Below are 19,239 nucleotides of genomic sequence, written 5' to 3' on the forward strand. Positions count from 1 at the left end.
GAGTGGAGCCCTAATCCTTCATAGGAGAGGGATAATAAGTCAGTGATCCAATGCAATATGTTGCTAGACCAGAATCAAATCAGACCAGAAGATGAGAGAACGTATGGCACTGGTCTGAGCATGTAGGTGGTCTGGATGTATATGCTCAAAGCACAGACTGAACATAACAGATGCAGACTTTCTTGCTCTTGCGTCTCATTATGTGAAGTAAAGGCTACTGGCTGACCAGGGGCCTCATTTATAAAACTTTGCGTAGGATTTGCGTCAGAATTGGCGTACGGATGAAACATAGGACGTTACACGTCGTACGTTACACGTCCTATGTTTCATCCGTACGCCAATTCTGACGCAAATCCTACGCAAAGTTTTATAAATGAGAAATATTCACAGAAATATTCGGATTTATAAAACCGTGCGCACGCACATCCTACGCATTTTTCCCTTAATAAATCACAATCAATTCTAAATGCAGCGCAGCTTTTGCGGCTTCATGTTACGCCCATAGTTGCCCATAAATAGTCCGTGAAACGCCCACAAGTTAATATTCATCGATTGCGAAATCATGTTAAACACAGAGAGGAAATAAAAAAAAACGTAACTTCACTCAATGTGAAGTAGAAGTTTTCGTTGGCGAGGTGGAAAAGAGGAGAAAAATGTTGTTTGGAGGGCACAGTGTGGGCATTACCCTACTAATGCCAAAAAGGCACTTGAGTGGCAAAAGGTTCCAGACGCCGTAAATGTTGTAGCCTCACATCCTCGGACTGTGGCCGAAATAAAAAAGAAATGATCAGACATCAGAGTCAAGGCAAAAAAGCGTCTAGTCATTAATTCAATTAGAGAGGTGGCCAAGGAGTTGGGAGTTAACTGAAATAAACTGCACAATGAAGGAATTCTTGAATAAATAATATATTTTTCGACACCTTTTGTTGTGAAGATGATGCGTTCACTCCGAATCCTTCCATTTAATCGCCACATCTTCTAAGAGCGCAATATCAGCCATTGTGCGTTATTATGCATTGTGATGGGGGATTTTATTTCCATCCATTTAATTGCATCTGACAAGCTACAGATGTCGGTTATAATCTACTTGGAAATGGGAAATAGTTATTGTTGACACATACGTCATAGGTTATTTTATCAAAAATAAAACAAACTAAAGGCATATGCATGAATGCCATGATTCCGTAGCTGATGAAGACATTTTTACTATGAAAACAACTTTCCCGAGTGGACAAATAATACATCTATCTATTTATCGATCTATCTATATATCTCCCTAATTATCCATCTATCTGACTGACTATCTAATAGCTATATCTGCTCTGTTAGACAGACACATTGGCGAGAATATCAGTTTTGTACATTATTTCGTTCTGTTTGCCATCTTATTTATGAGGATGAATTGTATAACATGCCAATATTATTGCACAACATATTTCACTTTTCTTTTTGGAAATATGTGTTAATTTGCATTTCTGTTGCAGATCTATCAAACGGTGTTCGTGTAGGCTGTTAATTGTAAGACTTGTTTTGTGAAGTCTTCGTGTTCTTTATGAGAGGCAGTATTGCCATTTATTTTACACAACCGTCTACAGTTTCACACACTTTCACGTGTTTTTTCCAACTGCCGACGGTGTCGCCATTTCTCATTTCACCGTTTTTGTGCGTACGCCTGGGTCAGAGCTTGCGTGAAGGACAGCACATTTTCCCGTCAAGTTTTCTTTTTATAAATACCAATTATTGCGTAGAGAGCGTTCTTTTGTGCGTACGCAATGTTTTAAAATGAGGCCCCAGAACTTTTGGAATATAGTATAGTTTGGTCTGGGTTGTGGTATAGCTCTGAAATCACCTGGAGCAAAGTCTAAGCAGGTAATGCTCCCAGGACCAATGCTAGGTCCCAAGAAGGAACTCGCGACACGCAGCTACTGTGTGGCACTATGCAAGAACCAAGACACCGGAGGATGTCCTCCAACAAAAGCTCCATCTAAAGGTATGTGGCTAGCTGAAATGGCTTCCACATAGACCTTTAGAGTAGCTAGGATCAAGCTCATTGAAGAAATTCTTGAACGAACAACAGTAGCTGGGATCAAACTCATTGAAGAAATTCTTGAACGAACAACAGCACTGAATCAACACGTCAGTCGACTGGTTTGAAGTGGCACTGCTCGCACCATGATCCATTTTAAGGCATACAGCTTCCTAGTGGAAGGAGCTCTAGAACTCAGAACAGTATAAACAACCTTGGTTGAGAGACCAGAATATATGAGCTCGAAACTCAAGGTAGACCCAAAGTTTCTAGATCTCCTGCTTTAGGGTGGGAGATTGTCGCTTGCATTGAGAAGGAAGATCTCTCTGAACTGGAATCTCCTGTGGAATGCCATCTAGAAGAGAAACCAGGTTCGAGGACCATGCTCTGAGAAGGTGGACTCGGTCCAGGCAATCCCCTCGCTAGAACCATGGGGAGCAAAGATATCCAAGGAAAGGCATCTAGCCACAAAGGAGCTTGAGGAGTGAGGGTGAACCAGAAGGGACAGTGGGTCATCTTCTCTGAGGCGAACAAGTCCACTTCCGCTCGCTCATACTTTTGCCACATGGACTCCACACTAGAGTTGCCTGTCACCGAGCCTCAACTGTAATAAAAAATTCACTCCCTTTCATTACTGCCATGGCTAGGAGCCTATCACTCCAGAGACTGTAAGCTGGATCACAAACTGATCCATCCTCGAGTAACAACTTCAATCCCGGTGTCCTCAGTGACTCAGATCCTGGGAGTCTATGGAGACTCTTATGTTCGTTGGTACATCCAACAACAGTACGTAATGTTTTTTGGCACAGACATTGTATATCCCCAGCTGCTACAGCCAGTAAACAGAAATTGCAGAGGGCTGCGTCTCACTCAGTCAGGGTGAGAACTATACTAATAGAGGGAATGCATTGACGTCACTTTCCCGCCGGAACAATCCCTGACTGAGTGGCAAAAGATCTGCGGCGTGACTGGATTTAATAGGGGAAACTGTGAAAATGCGACTAAAACTAAAAATGTTATCAATTTAAACTAAATGTTGGACTCAATATAGTGTTCCTTACAACTTACTAAAGATCCAGTGATCCATGGATGTTGACATGCAGCCAGGAATCGTGTTGCCTGACATTTATGTTTGCCTGATTTCGACACCGGGGAAATAAAAGCAATACAGACCTAAACATAAAGCAAATTTGCCTGTGAACGCTTTAAATAAATACAATATAGGTGGGTCTAAATCCGGGTGATCACTTATATCAGTGTTATATATAGCCTATGTATCATCATATCGTCCAGCCCTAAAACTTTATAGTTTTTTTTGATCTTCATAAATATTTAATTGATGAGTTGTTAATATATATATAACAATACAAACTATATGGTTTGGTTTTTCACCTAAATTCAGCTTATTGACACAAAACGATAACTGCAAATCCACCTTTCGCTGAGTCCAGTTGTTTCTGTGAATTGCAGCGATCCATTTGCTTCTCTTACTATAGCAGTCTGTAAAAATATACCTCTTTCCCACTTTATATGTGTTAGTTTTTCGCGGCATTCACGCTGAAAAAATATACAGCCGCTCAGTCTTTTTGCCACTCACTGTGAGTAACTGCAGGCACTCCGGCCGACGATGACATCACGCACATTCCCTCTATAGGGAAGATTGTCACCTATCATGGGCGGGGCTTCCCTACTCTTACGTAGTAAGTGTATTGAAACCACGAGTTTGGATAGATTGTTAATTATTTATGGGGATTATAAAAAAAAAGGTTGTTTACACACACTGTAGACACACATCGGTGTTCAAACACCTTATCAAAAATGAATTTTGCATATAGGTCCATTTTAAAGCACACAGCTCATACAGACAATATATTTATTTAATTAAATTGCAGCCTTTTGCACTAACCCATATCATGGTGTAGATTTTATTTCATTTTAATTGTGCAACCTTAAGGCCATCAATGTGTACTTACATTTACGAGTCATTAAATCATGTTTAATTTTGACTTCTCTGTGCATGCTTTTTAGTGGACCCCCTTAGCCTCCAGTGTATGACTGATAGACAACAACGGTTTGACTGAAAAATGTCAAAATTGAAAATACTGTGGAAACAAAGACACTTACATCTTGGATGCCCTTGAGGTAAGCTAAAACATATCCAAAATTAATTTCAAAGTGAACTATCCCTTTAACCTGTTAACTGTCACCCCCCCTTTTTTGAATAGACATGAAAATGCACATTTCGAACTTAAATGGTTGTAATTCAAGAATGCTTTGGAATATAGACATATGATTGGTCTTGTTTTAAAGAAGACATTTGGCAGATTTTTGTAGAAGTGAAATAAATTAAGAAAGTGAAACAGAAAAAAAGTTATAGAGGTTTGAGTTTATGGAAATGTACAATGCAAAAATATTAATTATTCATATTTTACATAAAATATATATTTTCAAAACCTGGGCTACTCTAAAACTGCAGAAAAATCAAAGCCAAAAATCTGAACAAGTTGTGTTTCAAATTTTAGGTTGATATCTCAAAAAATGAGCTTTCAGTGAGATTTTGTTTGAGCGCAGTACCAAACTTTTTCACTAGGGCACAATCAGACTCCATTACTGCCCATATAAGGGCGCCTGCATTTCCATTCCTGTTTTGAGTGATATGAACCATTATTTTCACAATTTTCATACAATTTCTGAAGTAGAGATCCTATTCAGAAGTAGCATGGGAAGTTTGGCAGATTTTGATATGAATTGAACCTCTAAGAAACACATACAAAGAACACGCATGTAAGTCATAGCTAGCTGCCACGTCACAAATGGTGAATTTATTATTATTTTCTTGATATTTCAAACTTTTCAGACCTTTTTTTCCCAAAATAATTGAATGGATTCTATCTTTTGAACTTTTGGCATGAAAACAAACTGAGGTATCTACCATTTTTTCATGATTTTTCATGTTTACTGCTATTTTAAAATAAAGGTCTGAACACGCCTTATAAGCATGAAAATATTATTGTTGCATATTGATAAATTATGGCTCCTCTGTAATATATTTTGAAAATCAGTCACCAAATATGGAAACTAGAGATTGTAAGCTTTCAAATGATATATAGTTTGTCAATATTATTTAAGGTATTTACTAAGATATTATTGTTTTAAAAATATAGTGGCAAACGTCCCACCTGTGGGACGGTGACAGTTAAGTGGTTTTAATATTATCTACTTGAAAAAGGAAAGCACTCATTCAACAGGACAACCGTAATTGGGCATGAGGTACCGTGCTTGGTATTTGTTCGCTCCATTGTTGAGTTTCTTGATGCGCTGGGAGTAGTCTCCACAGTGACAGGTATGACTGATGGGCATGCGTCCTCTGGTTTAAAGCCACGTCGGACTAGTTTCAGGTTTACTGTCTGACCAGTATGTCTCAGAATCTCCACAGCCTGCTGGTTGGTGTAATCCTGGATATTCACACCATCTACCTACACACACACACACGCAAGTTTAGACTTCAATACATTTCAATCTCATGTTGAGAAAATTTACGACCCTTGACAGTCCAAGTCACACAGATCAATATATATGGGAGGGATTTTCATTAACAAACTGATGGGAATGAATTATTTTTCAATAAATGAGAAAAGTTTAACTTTATGCGAATGAATAAAATATCTCAAACTGCTATTTCGCCGACCCCAATGCATATACACATAAGCATACATTCATACACACAGAAGCAATTTCACCTGTAAGCATTAAAACCTTTCACGTTGATAAGCGTTCCAACACTAAACATGTTTATAAAAGTATAAAATAAATATATAACTCAAATAAATAAATAAATAACTCACAGCTATGATCTGATCTCCAACATGAATTCGCCCATCTTGCTCCACCGCGCTGTCCCTCGAAATGCTCTTCACGAATATCCCAGAGGGCTCTGCAACAGGAAATTACAGTCAGCAAAGGTTAAACGCTAGATTGAGAATACATATTTGAGCTGAAATTTGCCCAGAGTAAGAAAGAGAAACCGTAAATATCAAGCCTGTCACTGTCAGGGACAGAAACATTAGAATACTTGAAATCAGGAGTCAGGAGTGATATTTTTCTGCACATACAGGCTTTACATCATAAAATCTCTTTTTAACAGAGTGGGAAACACAAAATATCACATGTAACTTACATTGAAAGTTAAACTTGAAAGAAACCCATTGGGAAAAAGAAGAGTGCTTATTTGTTTTGAATGAGCACTGGAAGCAGTGGCGAGAGGTGACTTCTCTAACTGGGTATGCTGAGTGCCTCAGAAATGAGGCACATACAGTGTTTTTGAATGAATCTCTTGAATGAATGATTCAATGACAAAACATTCACTTGTCACCACCTACTGGTGTACAAGTAGGACACAATAGGACTGCTGTGATCATACTTTTTAAAAGAAGGTTTTAATAGAGAAGCACTGATATTAAGGAATATAATCATGTGTCAGTGTTTAAATCGAGATCGCAATCTTTTATTGATAAATTGTGCAGATCTATCTTATAGTATAATACAACAAAGGGTAAAATACTAATTAAAATAAATAATATAATAAAAAAAAGTATTCTTAAAAAATAATATGAGATTTATATGTCTCTTCATGAGGCTGCACTCCGCTACTGGTTATTTCTGAGATTTTGGATGAGATTTGCGTGTTTTGTTATTGCCGGAGTAGCCGAAGCATGTGTAAAGGATCGGCTTTCTTCTGAACGGGGGAGGGGAGAAGCAGCTCATTTGCATTTAAAGGGACACAACAAAAATGGGGCAAATTTGACAAGCTATAATAAATGAACTGGGGGTATTTGATCTGAAATTTCAACACATTCTGGGGAAACCATAGATTTATATTACATCTTGTGAAAAGGGGTATAACATGTCACCTTTGATGCAAATTGATGACTTTTTCAAGGCATATAAAATCATTGACAACCTCGGATACAGTAGGTCTACTCACAGTCTTTAAAGTTTTCATAAAAACATAATTTTTCTATGGAGAAAATGAAATACTATGAAAATAGTTATATCTAAATAGTTATACCTTATAGCAACAGCACATTTTTTCACTCTGAGAAGTGATTCGAGGACAGCTTTTCCCAAGCATGAAATCCTCCATATGCCAATGATAACGATGCATAACAACAAAGCATAGGCGCCGAAGCCGTTATGGATCCTCTTACCCTGAAACTCACTGTAACTGGCACAAATTTAAAGGTCCCATGACATGAGATTTTCACTTTCTGAGTTTTTTCTACATTAATATGAGTTCCCCTAGCATGTATATAGCCCCCCAGTGGCTAGAAATTCAATTCGGTGCAAACCGAGCTTTGGTTATCTTTCTGTGCCTTTAAGAAAATGAAAGTTCAGACAGGCTGATTTTGAATCTCCTCCGTATGACGTTATATGAAGGAAAGGTAACCTCGTCTTTCTCTGCTTTGCCCGCCTAGAGAATTTGGTTTGCCCATGAGAAAATGAGCTAGGAAGTACAAATGCGTGAACGTGATTTGAGTTTTTCCTTGAGAGATATCATGGCTTGCAAATTAGCGAAGCATGGCAGTTGATCAGTGTTTGGATGTACAAATGAACACAAGAGCCTCTGAAGAAACGTCTCGGTTACATATGGTAACCCTCATTCCCTGAGGGAGGGAACAGAGACTTAGGTCATGACTGACCAATAGGAATCTCGCTAGAGAGGCCAATCTACTTCGAGTGAAACTAAAACAAGCCAATGCACATTGGCATGCAATCATTTGCATCAGCTGTGCAGCCTCGCACACTAGTTTATTGCACACTAGTTTTTTGCTGAGTAAAGTAAAGCAGAAGACGAATCTACTTCAAACGTTACAACTACCTAAACAATGTGACTACACCCATTATAATCAGTGATGCTGTCTACACATGATGCAGTGTGACATGACAAATCCCCAACAAAATCCCCAACGTTGGCTTTGCCGCATCCAGCGTAGATAGCCTCAAGAGAAGAAAATATGATGAGGCATATCTCTCCCATGGATTCACCAGTACAATGGTGGATAATAAAGAGAGGTCACTGTGTGTTGTATGCCTCAAAATATTAGCTTCTGACAGTATGAAGTGCGAACTAGTTAAAACGCCACTTAGAAAATTCACATCACAAACACAAAGTGAAGCCTGTTGATGTTGAGTAGTAGCACTGTACTTGCAGTACAGTATTAATTAAAATGTATCAAGTAAATCCTATAGGATTTTGCAAGCAAAGTCATGTTTGAGAGCATTAAGTGATTGCATGAAAAAGGTTTGGGAACCACTGAGCTACTTATTTTACAAGGGACTGTCACATCTATATACAGCAAATCATAACACTAAATGAATATTTAACAAGCAGCATTCAAGGTATCATTCACGTGACGTCCATAGCCCAAACATTTACAATCTGAAGTTTAAGACTTTAGTATCTGGGCAAGAGCAATAGTTACAGTGCCTACTGAATACAATATTCATCAGTTTGTTCAGTATGCACTTAGGTTCTGTTTGGTGATATAATTTGGTGTATGATTTAAAGTTCACCTGAGGTTTTGTCCCCAACATATCCAGCGATGGTGATGCCCAATCCCTGAGCATTCTTCGTTAAGCTAACATCAAAAGCGCCCTGTTCCTCTTCCTCAAAACCCTGAAAACAGAAAACATTGCAGTGAAAACAGAATAAAAAAGAAACCTCTAAATTTAAATTTGATCAATTTTATTAAAAAAATTATATTAGATAAAAGAAAAAAATAAGAAACACATGCAATATTTCTTAATAGATTCAACCAAGACCAAAGTATCTGTGTTGTGCTATCCACACAGATATTCTCTTATGTTCTCACTGTACATAATGTCATTTGGTCTCTTTGTTTCATTTTCTTCTAATGACATAAGTGAGCACTTCTGGGTAAGTCTTGTGAGTCATGAAAGAGCAACCACTGAGCAATAACATATACCTCTAGGTAAATCAGTTACCACACTTAAACAGCTCAGTGTTTTACATATTGTTCAGACTGATCTGTATAGACCCCTTTTGCGGCGAAGTCACAATTACATCACGGCACTAGCTGGAGGCAAAACAAAGTGAAAACTGGAGGTGGCCAATACAAACCAACACAGATTCGGCTACATAATAAAGCCATTCGATGTTGATGTTGTACAAAAAGAATGTTGTGACAGTTGGTTGTGTGGTATTTGTCCCGCCCCTCCTCGACTGTGATTGGACGGATGGGTAAAAAGTGACAGTGATGAGCGCTGCATTTTACCCAAAGTTAAAAAATGTTCAACTCTCGGCAACCAGTAAAAAACGCCGGAGACTCAGCTCTTCGGAGTGAAAAAACTGCTCAGCACCTCATTACACTCAAACCCATTGAAAACAATTGAAAACATACGCCAGCCCGTGAAAAAAACGTTTTGGTGGACACACGGCCTAGGGTAGGTGTAGAAGTTAGGCCACTCAACTGAGGTAACGTTAATCGTCCATGATTAAGATCGTCCATGCATTGAGTGTGCGTGTAGGCTACGGGTCAGCCAATCTGGTTCCGTCCATTAATAATTAACTTTTGAAAATAACAATCGTGGTCCTGGACAGTGAGTGACCTTACACATTAAGATAAAATCTGATTTTCTCCAGTCATTGTTAAAAAACAAGCTAACAAAACTAGCTAACTAGCGTTAGTAAAGTGGCCAGAGGGATCGTTCTGCCACCACCTAAGCTCCGCCCACAAAAAAATGTCACCATGTTTACTAACTAAAAAGGGGTCTATATGAAGGGCACTGTACCTGTTGCTCCGTTACAGTTGGCAAGGAGACAGGAGCAGGCGGGGCATCGTCTGCCGTCCCACGACTGATGAGGAGTCGAACTCTGTTGCCACATTGTTTTAAAACTTGAGCAACCTGCTCACTGCTTAGACCAAACAAATCTGTATCACCGATTCGCAAAACGTGATCCCCACTTCGTAAGCGACCATCCTAGAAGCAATGAGAGAGATAGCGAACTTGTTTATTTCATAAACAGATTTTAAGACAACCTTCACTGTTTTCGTTCTTGGGTTAAATTAACAAGAATCCTCACAGGGTTATTTGACAATTATTTCATTTATGTCATAATGTTGACTTAAGTTTTGTTTTTTACGTCTTTTGTTAATTTTCTTTAATTGCTTGCAAAGAAAGCAAAACGTTTAAAGGGATAGTTCACTTTATGTAGTTTTATATAGTTCAAAATTAATTTTTGATATGTTTTAGCTTACCTCAAGGGCATCCAAGATGTAGGTGTCTTTGTTTTCGCAGTATTTTCAATTTTGACATTTTTCAGTCAAACCGTTGTTGTCTATCAGTCATACACTGGAGGCTAAGGGAGGGGCCAAAATGCATGCACAGAGAAGTCAAAATTAAACATGATTTAATGACTTGTAAATGTAAGTACACATTGATGGCCTAAGACACGAAACGAGCGGTTTGTGTGAGAAAACGAACAGTATTTATATCGTTTCTACCTCTTGTAATCATAGCCATGACAAAATGATCTGACTGCATGGGCGCTTCGGTCTGCGCATGCGCCGGAAGTGATCGCTTGCGTGCCTACGTCACTCTTTGTTTATACAGAGATTTCGGAAGTTTTACCTTTCACTAAACCTTTTCACTACCTTTCACTATATTTAGATATACGGGAAACCGCAATGGAAGACGATTTTGGTATATCTAAATATGTTTAGTAAAAGGTAAAACTTCCGAAATCTCTGTGTAAATATTGAGTGACGTAGGCGCGCAAGCGATCTCTTCCGGCGTAACATTGAACTGATTCAGTTCGGTTCAGTTGGACATTGCACAACTGATTCAGATCACTTGGACGTCACTTTGACTACACGAGGTAAAAACGATATAAATACTGTTCGTTTTCTCACAAAAAAAGCTTGTTTCGTGTCTTAGGCCATAAATGTGTACTTACATTTACGAGTCATTAAATCATGTTTAATTTTGACTTCTCTGTGCATGCTTTTTGTGGACCCCCTTAGCTTCCAGTGTATGACTGATAGACAACAACGGTTTGACTGAAAAATGTCAAAATTGAAAATACTGTGGAAACAAAGAGACTTACATCTTGGATGCCCTTGAGGTAAGCTAAAACATATCAAAAATTAATTTCAAAGTGAACTATCCCTTTAAGGTTGACGAGAATATAAAAGGTACATTTATATATATTAGAAATACATATTAGAAAGAAAGATGCATAAAAAAGTCAACATGAACTGATAAAGCCACCCAGAAACAGAATAAAACAAAACATGGAGGATCTGATGTTTACCTGGTCCGCGATGCCTCCAGGTAGGATGGTTTTGACGATAACACCAGTAGTTTTACCGCCAACAATCCCAAAGCCCAAACCAGTTCCATCGTTCACCAGCTCAATTGTCTCCACGTGAGTCCAGTGGGTCTAAAAAGCACACCATTTGTTTATATTGATAAACAAATGTAGTTTTAAACACATGTGGCAAGTTCATATTTTTTGTATTCAATTGTTTCCAAAAAATGTGAGATAAGAATGTAACAGCGATTCTATCATTGACAGATGATGACCACAAATGTGCCAAAAAAAATGTGGATGTTACTACCTCATTTAACAAGGATTAAAATACAATACCAACAAAAGATTTTGGTATTGTATGCAGCCACCCCTATAAGAGAACGCCCCCTGTTCCCACTCTTCGGAAAACTTGTGAAGTGAACATTAACTGCTAGTCATTTGACTGTTGTATTTTGTAACTCAAGTTTTCAAAATTCCTGACTGACTAAATGCAGTGGATCACCAATATCAATAGTGACCTGAAGGCAACTCACCCACATCAAGGTAGATGACCACATTACTGCTGCAAAGACGTCTGTGACAGAGACTCCTTTAGGAGTGGCTTGTGACACAGTTACACTCCTGATGGAATGACACACCAGTGGACATGATTGAGGACTATCAAGTATCACATAGGCACCAGAGATCACCTCTGTCGCTCAATGCGACAGCCGTTGTTATGCAAGTAGTAATCCCAGTGTTCCACACTAGTCGATGGTGCTATGTATTCTGAATTGGAAAATATATACAATAGTCCCTGCCCCACTAGTCACTTAGCAAAGTATATTTATTGTCAATTTCTTATAAAAACTTTCAGAATGAATCGATAGTAAAACATATTTGTGCTACTGCCCGGGAAACAGGTGAGATTAAGTTAATTAATTCAAAACAATAGATCCATCAACACTGTGGTGCCATATTCCAAAATTTTTGATCTGACACACTAAAACAAAACTTACAGGTTCAAAAGAAAACCAGAAGCTATCCACAAGTTTCCTACGCTTCATGATGCCTTGCGTCAAAAGCGGGCGCGACTTCCGGTTGGAAGTAAACAAAGCGCGATTTGACATGCTTGACACTCGTTCATTCAACAGTTGACGGTCATTCAAGTTATAGCGATCCAAACTAGCTAACGATGTGGGAACACAACCTCAACGAAATTCAAAAGGGTGAAATAACAGTACCTTTTCCCTCCGCAGTAGTTGATTGGGAGTATTATAATAACATTATTAATAATCAATACTCATCAAGGCATGTTGACAGACAGTTGTGCGAGCTGACAAACAATTAAAATAAAAAAATACACACTTAGTCATTGTGCTTTTGAGTTTATTCAAAATCATAAATGAATGTGCTACTGGAATACATTACTGGCACATTTGGTTTTCTGTCAACACAGGCTTTGATCCTGAGTTTAGGTGTAACATCAGTAGCGAACAGCCAATCACATGCTGATAGAGTTTATAGAATATTAAGAATTTAAACAAATGTACACAGGAAGATTCGTCGTCTTTTGGAAGGTGATGGAAACTACAGTCGTTGGCAGGATCAGAGACGCGCTCTGGCAGGATCATCTGATTTCGTTTTCGGCTTAATGTTCAAAACAATCACGTTTAAGCCACTGAATTAGTTTAGTCCGGTTATACATACAACCGCGAACAGCACATGTTGTCCCTGAGCTCCGTAACGACATCTCTCATAAAGATTTGCGTCTTTAAATAGTAAAATAATTCTCCGTAAAACAGCTAGCCTCTTCGCTAACTAACACACAAAACACCATTGGAATGCTACTTCCGCCGCCTCACCGGAAGTTTCACCCACTTTATTTTTTACAGGAGCGCCCCTCGGAAACTTGTGGATAGACCTTGTTTAGGTTAGACGCCATATTGAATTTAACAAGGATGAAAACAAGTCTGAGAGGGATCGACTTACAGTCTTTACAATTGCAAGCACTGTTCCTAGATCACTTCATTTTCACAACTTACAACTTTCAAAACTGTTTTCTGGAGTTTTTGTCTACTGAGAGACGTGCTTTTATCCAAAGACAGATCCTTTTATCTAAAGCGACTTACAAAAGATGAATACAAGTGATTTATCTTAAAACGGCATAAACATTGCTGGGTGAGCCCCCACAAATCTCAACTTGATTTAGAAAATGTTTATATAGTACCTATTTTTGCTTTTTAACTATTAACAATTTTGAGTGCTTTGTCCAGTTCACAGATGTTGATGACTTGAAGTTCAAACAAACTACATAATCTGCAATCCCAAAAGGAGAGCAGTAGGGGGGTCGTATCCTTTTAAAAAAAGGGGGCTGTCACATCTCTATTATGTATGTCTCACTCCCCACTATGCACAGCAGGAATATTCACATGCTTAGCCGTTGCTTGGCAGTTTGAACTTGGAAGACATGAAATAGAACTTTAATATCACTTTCAACATTTTTTTGGCATTCTAGTGGTGTAACATTCCAAAAAAGTAGTATATTTCACTTGAACTGAATAATAATCAATTTCCTATTATAAATTATGATACAGCTTAGTTTGTTGGTCCATTGGGTCGAATTGCTTTCTCACCACAAGCAAACCACTCATTTTCAACCTGGCAGAGACCACCTTGTTCAGGCAATCTTTGACCGATTTTTTAGGCACGTATTTGAGCTTCATATGTGTTTAAATGTTACTAAATGAACCAAACTAAAATGAAAAATGCATCAGGTTCAGAAATTAACACTCCAAAGAAACCAGAAGTGAGGTTTATTTATGTGTGTGTATGTGTGTTTGTCTCACCGCACTGGAGTGTGCTGAAAGTGTGCTAGCAGCACTGGGGGTTCTGGACACGACTGGGCTGGAAAGCTGTGGTACGGGCCCACGGGCAACAGTGAGGTTCACACAGTCTGATGCTCGCTGAAGAAGCACGATGGCCTGCTGATGACTGACGCTCTGATCCAATGGCTGACAATTAATTGCCAATATCTGATCTCCCTCCTTCAGTTTTCCATCGCTAGGGTAAAGCAGAGAACATACACTTAACAGCCAAAGTTCACCATCACTACATTGCAAAAAAAGTGAAAGTTTCAAGCTTAAATAAGGACATAACACTAGTGTAAAAGTAAAGAAATTCGCTCACTTTTTAACATCAAACCTCACTGGTTTTTGCGCGTCATGTGACATCAAGTCTTGGAATAAACCACCGAAGCTGTAAAGATTAATTTTACGCTACTTATCTCTAGCCTGGATGCCAGCCCGAACTCCGCCCACAAAATTTTTTGGACGGGAAGTTCGGTCTGGACTCGATCCATTGAGGAGTAATTATGATCGGTTCAGAAATCATCGGGCCAATCAAATTGCCAGGGCGGGCTTTATACGATGATTGACAGGTGGTTTTCAGTAACGTAATCCTCACGTTATCAAAGAGCGCTTGTCAAAGATGACTACAGCTGGAGAATTGAGATGTATAGATTCCGCTGTCGCGTCTTTTGTAAAAAAAATCGACAGCGCATTCATTTTAATATACAAAGAGAACTGCAATCAAGGCATTTGTCGATCGGAAAGATATTTTTGCCGTCCTTCCTACATGATTCGGGAAAAGTGTAACTTATCAGCTGGCTCTGACGGTCGTTAAGAAGATGGGACGTAATGAAAAGCCTGTGGTCGTTGTGGTTTCTCCTTTGGTGGCACTCATGGAGAAGTAAGTAAAGAAGCAACACTCGTTATTTAAATTCTAAAATAAATAAAGTAGGCTACGTTCTGTATTTGAAAACTGCGCTATGCAAAGGAGTTGACTTATGCGTTGCTCTGATTGGTTGTAGGTCTACCGACTATCCAATTGAGTGCAGAGGGGTTTTTTTTTCCTGGTTCGGTTACAACACGCCTCATAATCAAAGCCTAATAGAGCGGTTTCAGACTCATATTCTTTCTTGAATATGAGTATGACAAAGTCAGGCTAACTTATCTCCTTTTTGGAGCTTAAAACTGTTTTAACACATTAACTGTTACTGTATTGACAAAGACAACTGAAACATTCTTTAAAAATCTTTTGTGCTCCAAGGGATGAGTACATGATGACAGGATTTTGGGGGGTACTATCTCTTTAAATCCCAAATTCCTGAAAGTCAACTAATCCCTTGTGAAAAAGAAGCATGCTTAGTTGTACTGAACGTGTACTTGTACGGAGCAAGGGTATTTCATGGATATATTTCATATACTTTAATGATCCAAACTTGAACCAGCAGTGTATGTGCACATATTTCATCATGTCTTCATCAAATGAAATACATATGTGCAAAAAAAAGACACTGATACAGATGTATTCTGATAGAAGAGAATGATGCAGACTGAAAAATCAAAGAAGAATGGGCAAAAAAGTAACTATGCCTTTATTCCATCTGTGTTAAACTGATGCGCGTCAATTGTTCAGAGATTGTAGTGCTCGTAAACGTAAAATATTACTATAGACCATCTTCCTAATTTTTCCATCTTCCGACTATCATGAACAAATACATTCTGATAAATTATTATTAGAAATATCAACAAATCAGCATTATAACTTTGCAGAGCTATCGGTCTATGAAAAATTAGGAAGATGGTCTATAGTAATATTTTACGTTTATGAGCGATGATAATATTATTATTTGATGATAATATTATTGTGAGTTTGTTGTCATAGGGCAATATATATATATTTTAAAGCATCAGGTTGTTGTTTGTATTTTTTTCACTCATATTTTAATATTCATTTATCTGTATAATGACTGTGTGTTGCAGGTCTGTGTTTTTATTGGTTGTTGTGTTCCCTCCTCCCAGATAATACAATCATTTATATATAATAATTTTTTTTTTGGCAGATAATACAATAATGAAAACTTTCTGCACTTTGAAAAAATGTCTAATTAAATTTTGTACTTTAAAGTAAATTTTAATTGTTTTAATACAAAGTTATGTCATGAAACTCAAGATGTCGCAGGCTGATTCACTTTTAAAAAAAAACTTTTTTTGTGTCATTTGGTTCATTCAACGAATGAAATGAACGAATTGACTCGGAAAAAGATTTGTTCATTTTGATGAACGAGTTCGAACAGGAGAGTCACAAATGCACATCACAGAACAGAGCAAGGCGACCATTTGAGCTTATAAAACTTAAACTTTGTCTTTTTTTTTTTTTACATGAGCGATTGTTTCGCTTGATAAGACCCTTATTCATCGTCTGGAATCGTTTAAAGCCCTTTGAACAGTTTGCACTGAAACTGTCTTTTGGACCTTAAACCATTTGGTTACCAGTAAAGTGCATTATATGAAGAAAAACCCAGGAATGTTTTGATCAAAAACCTTATTTGCTCCAGAATGTCTTACTAATGTAATGGCGCTTTTCCACTGCATGGTCAGGTACGGCATGGTTTGGTACGGCTCGGCTCGGTAAGACTCACTTGTGCCGCTTTTCCACTGCATGGTATGGTCGCTTTAAATGGTACCACCTCTGTTCCAAGCGTACCGTACCGATACTAAAATGTGACGTGAACACACTGCAGATCACTGATTGGTCAGACAGAATCGTCACTACCAGCATCATTGTATTTGCGAGACATCAAACCCGCTAGATTTAAATAGCCAGTAACAGCCACCGCTGTAGTACCTGTTTTAAAACTAGTTGCTTGACTTGCTTGAAGAAAAAAGAAAGAAAGAAGACTTCCAAAAAAATACATGGCTGAATCTTGGTCAGTGGACAAAGTGCAGACGTTCCTCTCGTTGGTTGCTGAGGAGCGGATGAACTATAACGATCAGACTATAATCCCATCCACTTTGAACCGGTACTAGCTGCAGTGGAAAAGCAAACCGAGCTAAAGCGAACCCAGCAGTGCTGTGCTGAGCCGACTCGTACCAGCAATGGAAAAGCGCCATAATGTATTGGCAATGGCAAGTCTCTATACTTGCTATCCACAAGTTTCAGAGGGGCGCTCCTGTAAAAAATAAAGTGGGTGAAACTTCCGGTGATGCGGCGGAAGTAGCATTCCAATGGTGTTTTGTGTGTTAGTTAGCAAAGAGGCTAGCTGTTTTTTCGGAGAATTATTTTACTATTTAAAGACGCAAATCTTTATGAGAGATGTCGTTATGAAGCTCAGGGACAACATGTGCTGTTCGCGGTTGTATGTATAACCGGACTAAACTAATTCAGTGGCTTAAACGTGATTGTTTTGAACATAAGCTGAAAATGAAATCAGAGTGATCCTGCTAGAGCCCGTCTCTGATCCTGCCAACGACTGTAGTTTCCATCACCTCCCAAAAGACGACGAATCTTCCTGTGTACATTTGTTTAAATTCTTAATATTCTATAAACTCTATCTGCATGTGATTGGCTGTTCACTACTGATGTTACACCTAAATTCAGGATCAAAGAGTGAGTTGACAGAATACAAAATGTGCCAGTTAATGTATTCAAGTTGCACATTCATTTATAATTTTGAATAAACTCCAAAGCACAATGACTAAGTGTGTATTTTTTATTTTAATTGTTTCAGCTCACACAACTGTCTGTCACCATGCCTTGAAGAGTATTGATTATTAATAATGTTATTATAATACTCCCAATCAATTACTGCAGAGGGTAAAAGTACTGTTATTTCACCCTTTTGAATTTCGTTGAAGTTGTGTTCCCACATAGTTAGTTTGGTTAGTATCGCTATAACTTGAATGAACGAGTGTCAAGCATGTCAAGTCACGCTTTGTTTACTTCGAACCGGAAGTCGCGCCCACTTTTGACGCAAGGCCTCATGGGGCGTAGGAAACTTGTGGATACAGCAGCAAAACTCTTTTCCGACAAGACCGAATGCATAAACATTGCCATATCCACTACCATGCCAATTTCTTTAGAGAGTTGTCATGACAAAAATAGTATTTTGCTGTGCTTTAAAGAAGAATGATTTAGCTGGCCACGGTAGTCTGTGTTATACAGTGGTACAGTGTTACCCAATGTTCGGCCATTCACTGATTAAATCACGCCCCAAGGCATCGCCCTCACAGTCATTTAGCTTTTTTACAGAAATAAAAACCATGTCGTTATGTAGACAATGAATGCTACAATTATAAACTGAGAGGGTCTGCTCTGCTCCATACAACACGAGCTGCAGTGTCCAAGCCCAGTGCAGCATAAGTCCGATTTCAATTATCATGTGACAAGAGTAAGGAGAGATGACTGACAGGACGATGGAGGAGGATTTGGTGTCAAAGCGTAAGAGTAAAAGTAAGCTCAACAGATCCTGGGCATCATTGACAATTTATATGTGTGAAAAGCGAGCGCGCATTTAAAAGCAATTTCACTAACACTTTACAATAAGGTTTCATTAGTTAACTACATGACTTAACATTTACTAAGAATGAACAATACTTCTACAGCAGTGGTTCCCAACCTTTTTTTGTCTGTGACCCCCTTTTTCCCAAGAAAATATTTTAGGGCCCTCATTCACATTTAATGATATTATCGCTCTTGTAAGCTTGCAGCAAGGATAATAAAATGTGTTTTTTTTTTCAAACAAACGTTATGTTTATGCACAAATAATAGCCTATAATATTGAAAATACAATGACTAAAACATCAGTAGGCCCTTTGTAATTTAACAACGTAAGCCTAGGAGAAGCCTATTAATTGGCCATATTTGAAATGCAAAAATAAAAATATACACTGGTGTTTAGGTAAAAAAAAAAAGAATATCTGCTATTAAATGACTGTTGTCTGGGGCCTCAATAATTGCATGTTATCTGTGAGGCTTTATCAACGTGAGGCTTTATTTTTACACTTTTGGCGCTATAGCGAGCGATAATAAACTTGCATTTATTAACAGAATAATG

General features: G+C 38.3%; 1 protein-coding gene across 9 annotated transcripts in view; it reads right to left on the reverse strand.

Annotated features, from left to right (window-relative positions):
- mpdz (multiple PDZ domain crumbs cell polarity complex component) overlaps positions 1-19,239 on the reverse strand; it is a 114,480-nt gene that overhangs the window by 69,376 nt on the left and 25,865 nt on the right. For all 9 annotated transcript variants that reach the window (XM_089125294.1, XM_089125333.1, XM_089125235.1 and 6 more), the window contains exons 6-11: positions 14,189-14,402; positions 11,361-11,489; positions 9,839-10,027; positions 8,600-8,702; positions 5,872-5,960; positions 5,301-5,502 (exon numbers count right to left, since the gene is read on the reverse strand). In XM_089125294.1, coding sequence (XP_088981420.1) covers positions 5,301-5,502; positions 5,872-5,960; positions 8,600-8,702; positions 9,839-10,027; positions 11,361-11,489; positions 14,189-14,402 — 926 coding nt within the window. The remainder of the gene's footprint in view (positions 1-5,300; positions 5,503-5,871; positions 5,961-8,599; positions 8,703-9,838; positions 10,028-11,360; positions 11,490-14,188; positions 14,403-19,239) is intronic.

This window comes from Pimephales promelas, chromosome 1 (genome assembly GCF_988280905.1).
Source record: "Pimephales promelas chromosome 1, fPimPro1.hap1.1, whole genome shotgun sequence".
NCBI lineage: Eukaryota > Metazoa > Chordata > Actinopteri > Cypriniformes > Leuciscidae > Pimephales > Pimephales promelas.